The 6,128-nt window shown below is 35.3% G+C and overlaps 2 protein-coding genes across 2 annotated transcripts; both read left to right on the forward strand.

The window, feature by feature from the left end:
- The first annotated feature begins 810 nt into the window (after positions 1-810).
- On the forward strand, positions 811-2,891 carry LOC136081261 (uncharacterized). Its single transcript, XM_065798562.1, has 2 exons — positions 811-2,027; positions 2,084-2,891. The coding sequence occupies exons 1-2, from the start codon at positions 811-813 to the stop codon at positions 2,889-2,891; spliced, it is 2,025 nt and encodes a 674-aa protein (XP_065654634.1).
- An 846-nt stretch (positions 2,892-3,737) lies between these two features.
- On the forward strand, positions 3,738-4,976 carry LOC136081262 (uncharacterized). The gene has a single exon (XM_065798563.1). It carries the CDS (start codon positions 3,738-3,740, stop codon positions 4,974-4,976), a length of 1,239 nt encoding a protein of 412 aa, XP_065654635.1.
- Positions 4,977-6,128: the final 1,152 nt, after the last annotated feature.

A 6,128-nucleotide genomic window follows, 5' to 3' on the forward strand; every position in this document is an offset into this window, starting at 1 on the left:
TTAACAGTCCAGTCTCCGAGATATGTGACCTTGAAATAGGGTACAACGAATATATAATTATTGATTCTATTTCTATTTTATTTGTCCTCGTTGCAAACTTTATATACCTCTATAAAAGTGAGTTTGATCTGACCTGTACTCTGTCATAAACATTTGCTAAACCACGCGATGACGTCTTGTATTTTTACAGTAGTTATTATATATTAGGAAGTTGGTAATTGTTGTCTTAATTTTAGTTACTGATAATTGCCAACTATGCCAGATTTAGTATAAATAACGCTGTTTTCTTAATAAGAATATATAAAAACAAGTTACAAAAAATGCGTTGAGTCGATCTTCCTTAGTCAGTTAAAAACAAAGAAATATTCACAACACAAAGTGGCGACCCTGCCAGGACACTGGAATCTACTGAACACTCTACAAGCTATCAACTGACGTAAGGAATCAAAGATTACAATAGAATTTAAAATGCCTCCAAAGCAACGCGAAGATCCAATCGCTACACTATCAAGGAAGTTGGAACTAATATTAACAAAAGTGGAGTGACTTGGTCAGGAAGTACGCATATCATTGAACAATAACAATATACACACACTAGATAGATTAGAACCAACTATCAAAGCAAAACTGTCGGAGACTTTTAACTTAATCCAAAACATAGAAGAATTAAAAAGAAACGAAGAAAACGCCGACAATGAAGAAACCGACAACTGGTACGAACAACAGAACAACTTAATTAAACAGCGAAGCGAACTTCTAACCTCACTGGAAGAATACCGTATAGAAAGAGAAGTTACAAAAAAGAAGAAGATGCACGAAGAATTTGCTTGTGTAAAAGAAGGACTAAATGAACAAAAGCAAGAAATAACTAAAAGCATGCACAGTGCACACACAAATGATTGTAAAGCAAAACTTTCCAGACTACAAATTTCAAAATTTGATGGGACTATTCTGGATTGGGTGCGGTTCTGGGAACAATTCAGCACAGAAATTGACAGCACAAGCTATCCTCCAGTAACTAAATTATCATACTTACGTGAACTATTATCAAACACACCAAAAAAAGAAATTTCTGGACTCCCTTTTAATGCAAATGGTTATGAAAAAGCGAAAATTATTCTAAATCAAAAATATGGAATCAATTCTGAAATTATACGCCAGCATGGTCGTGATATCATGGATCTTCCCTACATAAAAAATACCGACGCGGATCAAATACATAATTTTTACAGAAAATTAAATGTAAGCATAAACTCGTTGAAAAATTTAAACAAATTGGAGACAGCAGAAATACTGGTACGCGAAACTCTCGACAAACTTGGCCCTGTTAAAGCTGATATTACTCGAACAGATCCAAAATGGCTTGAACAGCTAATTGAAGCTCTACGTGAATATACGTTACGAAACCCAGAATCATCTATTGGACGACCAAGAAATAATATCAGAAAAAAAAATTTAAGACTCCACAATAATTGGGAGCACAAAAATCAAATGGAAAAACACTTCCAACATAACGAAACTAGAAACATTGGCTGTATCTACTGCAGCTCGCAAAATCATTGCAGTTACGAATGTACGAAACGTCATTCAACACAGCAATGGAAACAATATCTTAAAGAAAACCACCGCTGCTTCAACTGCATGTCAACAAACCACACAGCATCCAACTGTTGTAGCAAACGTTCTTGCTACCATTGTCAAGGAAGGCATCCTTCATCTATATGCACTGGGGTTAATAAAGACGAATCAAAAAAGGGTATCCCAATGACTGGATACGAAGGGCAAACTATTCATCCCACAGTTGTTGTGAACGTTGACAAATATAAAGTGAGAGCACTCTTGGATACGGGAGCTGGTAGTTCGTATGCTTCATCTACGCTAATCAAGTACCTAAAGTTAGAGCCAAATAATTGGGAATCGAAAAACATTGAAACAATGACTGGATCAGTGCATCAAAACCTTCCGTTGTTCTATACAACTCTATATTCAATAAAAGGATGCAACAGCCTTGATATTAAACTCTACAAGTTAGAAAGAAAGTGCTTACAGTACTACAAAATCCGAGGATATCCGTCCTAAAAAGGAAATTCAAACACTTAGAGAGATTGCATTTTCATAATGAAGATGACTACGATGATCATAAAATTCATCTTATAATTGGTGCTGGTGATATTGCAAGAATAAAGCTGAAAGGTTTCAGGACTGGAAATGATGGAGAAGCTATTGCAGAAGAAACCATATTTGGATGGACGGTTATGGAACCAGGAAAAAGCACCTCGGACTGTTTATATTTTACAAAGCCAACCAACGACTGTTACAAAGAACTATACAGCTTGGATGTTCTTGGTCTAGAAGATCGAAGCGAAGGAAATCAAAATGAAGTATATGAAGAATTTAAAGAACAGCTACAACAAGATTCAACTGGTTTTTATCACACTGGATTACCATGGAAAGAGGAATGTTCAAAACTAGTATCTTATTCAGATGGGTGCATCTCAAGGTTGCATAGTTTATTAAGGAAACTGGAAAAGAAACCAAATGATCTCATAAAATATAACGCTATTATTCAAGAACAACTCAAGGATGGGATAATTGAGTATGCACCAAACAAACCAACTGGCAAGCGAATGTTCTACATGCCTCATCGAGCAGTGATAAAAGAGGACTCCGAAACAACCAAGCTAAGGATTGTTTTTGACGCGTCAGCTAAAGAGTACGGATCACCCTCATTTAACGACTGTTTACATATTGGTCCTCCATTGCAACCCTTACTACTCAATGTTATTTTACAAAACAGATTCCACCCTGCTTGTCTTACTGGAGACATTAAACAAGCCTTTCTACAAATAAGAGTTGATAATAAAGATCGTGATGTTTTCCGTTTCTATTGAATATCGGACTTGAAAAGTAAAGAAGTAATAACTCTAAGATTTACTCGAATCCCGATTGCCTATGCATCTAGTCCCTTTATTCTTGGAGGAGTAATCAAGCAACATTTATTGACATATGAAAAACATTATCCGCATAAAAAGAATAAGATTCAGATAATCAACAAGGGCATATATGTTGATGATATAATCACTGGGGGAGTTGACCTGGAATGTGTCGAAAAATTGAAACAAACAGCAATTCATTTGTTCAAAAAAGGAGGATTCCAGCTTCACAAATGGCACTCGAACTTTCCTGTATTGTAAACCAATGATTCAAAAGAGAACTATCATGAAGTTACCATCAATGAACAAAATAAACGTGATTCAAAAATTGTGGGTTTGTTGTGGGACAAAAATGAGAACACTTTTTTAATGGATTATAGTCCAACTCGCCAAACAAACATCACAACCAAAAGAGGAATTTTAGAAAGTTTGGCAAGAGTTTTTGATCCATTTGGTGTGATTTCCCCAATAACACTAGCAGCAAAACTTATATATAGAAAAATTTGTGATTTAAAGTTTGCTTGGGACGAAAAACTTTCACTTGAATTAACAAAGGAATGGATGCTTTGGAAAAATACTTTACAAGACCTAACACCAATACCAAGAAGTATAACTGTTTTGAATCTTATAATAAAAAAGATTGAAATCCATGGATTTGGTGATGCAAGCAAAGATGGCTGCTGCAGTGCAATATATGTAGCAGTACATCATAGAAACAAAGTAACTTAAGGATTGTTTACAGCCAAATCACGCATATCAAAGCGAGATTGTTCTATTCCCAGACTTGAATTGATTTCGGGTCACATGGTAACTAATGCTCTTACAAACGTTAAATTGGCACTTGAAGGACACCCAGTTATGGAGATATACGGCTGGCTTGATAGTTCAGTAGCACTGCATTGGATCCTTAATGACAATTGTAAATGGAAGCAGTTTGTATCAAATTGTGTCGAAGAAATCAATAAACGAAGTTGGATTATCTGGCGCCACTGCCCAACTAATCAGAACCCAGCTGATATTGGAATTAGAGGAATTAAAAATGGAAAAATTCTACAAATATGGTTCAACGGTCCAATATGGCTTGCCAAAAAGAATGAGTGGCCACCCAATATAGCTCATACACAAATGGACGAAGTAATGAAAGAAGTTAATCCAACAAAAATGCATAACCTTGCCACAGTCGAGAGGTTTAACTACTTTGAACTTATGAACAAGTATCATCTTCCAAAAGTTATAAGAATAATGGCATGGATCTTAAGAATCATTATCAATCTCAAAAGTAAAAGAAAATGTCGAGGTGTGGTATCAGCTACTGAAAGGAACAACGCAATGCAGAAGCTGATCAAAATTGCTCAATACGAATTTAAAAAAAATCCGAACAATATAAATAAACTTCAGAAAGATTACGATTACATAGAAATCACGATGGGACTATCAGTTTGCATGGGTCGTATACAAGGTGAGCACCCAATATTTTTACCTCGCAAACATCCCTTTACAAACTTGATTATTCAAAGAGCACATGCACAGACTCACCATGGGATGGTTGGTCTAACAATGTCCAATTTTCGTGAGCATTATTGGACAGATACCTTACGTAGCCAAGTCAAAACAATAATATACGATTGCAATTGGTGTAAAAGATTCAGGTGCAAACCATTCCTAGCTCCATTAACAGCTGATTTGCCAAAGTATCGAACTAAAAGTAAATACCCCTTTAAAACTATTGATTTGGATTTCGCTGGCCCAATCGAATATAAAGTAAGCAAAGAGTGTTACAAAAAATCGTACATTGTACTTTATACATGTGCAACTTCACGAGCAATCCATTTGGATCTACTAAAAACAATGGAAAATGAAGATTTTCGAAGAAGTATAAAAGAAATGATTGCAAGAAGGGACACACCTGCAATCATAATAAGCGACAATGCTAAAACATTTGTAAGTACTGCAAGGTGGCTCCGACGGTTGCAGAAAGACCCACTGATAAACGAATACTTAGGTGAAATGAACATAAAATGGAAGTTTAATTTAGCCGTTTAAATAACCGACCATTAGGATATATCGAGAACGATATTCAACTTCCGATATTAACACCAAACATGATTTTACATGGGAAAGGTATTACGATTCCTTTCGAAAATGCAGAAGATGACGATGATGAAGATTTTAACAACAAAACGACTACACGAGCAATGCGGTATATCACGAAATGCAAGAACTTAGCGTGGAAAAGGTGGACAAACGAGTACTTAAGATCATTACGAGAAAATCACCATTGCAAAGGCTATAACCAAAAGAACATAGCAGTAGGAGAGATTTTCTTACTTAAAGGAGAAGAAAAGAATAGAGGTGAATGGAAAATTGGTATGGTAACGAAGCTTGTACGCGGAGAAGATAATATAATCCGCGGTGCTAAATTAAGAACGTCGAAATAATCAAGTAGTGGAAAGACCGATTCAGATGCTTTATCCGGTGGAAATTTGCCAAGTTCCTACTGAGGTCAAGGAATTCCTAAATGATTCTAAACCTAACGAAAACATATCAGCAGAGCAAACAAAATCTCTGAAGCAAAGACCTTCACGAATGGCGAAATCAAAGGCTGAGGAACTTATTAAAATAACAGCACTTGATGAACAATTTGATGAGAATTTGTAGATATTCTCTACAAATTGGAGGAGTGTGTCATAAACATTTGTTAAACCACGTGATGACGTCTTGTATTTTCACAGTAATTAATATATGGTAGGAAGTTGGTAATTATTATCTTAATTTTAGTTACTGATAATTGCTAACTATGTCAGATTTAGTATAAATAACGCTGTTTTCTTAATAAGAATACATAAAAACAAGTTACAAAAAATGCGTTGAGTCAATCTTTCTTAGTCAGTTAAAAACAAAGAAATATTCACAACAACTCAGAGGTGATTCTACAAATAAAATGAGGGGGGAGGTGAATTCTTAAAAAATATCAACTGGCTTCTTGAAAAAAAAAAAATTGGGGATGGGGAAAAAATGGGGATAGCTATGATCAATTACTACCATTTCTTCCACTTAGTTATTGGCTTTTACATTAGGCACCTATCCAATCGTTTCGAAACTTACTCAACTAACACTTACTCTAATATTTTGTCTTTTGTTTCCTTGGGGCTTTTATGACTGTATGTGTTTCATAAAGTAACTGGACTTTTCGAT

Source organism: Hydra vulgaris, chromosome 06 (assembly GCF_038396675.1).
Source record: "Hydra vulgaris chromosome 06, alternate assembly HydraT2T_AEP".
In the NCBI taxonomy this organism is placed as follows: Eukaryota; Metazoa; Cnidaria; class Hydrozoa; order Anthoathecata; family Hydridae; genus Hydra; species Hydra vulgaris.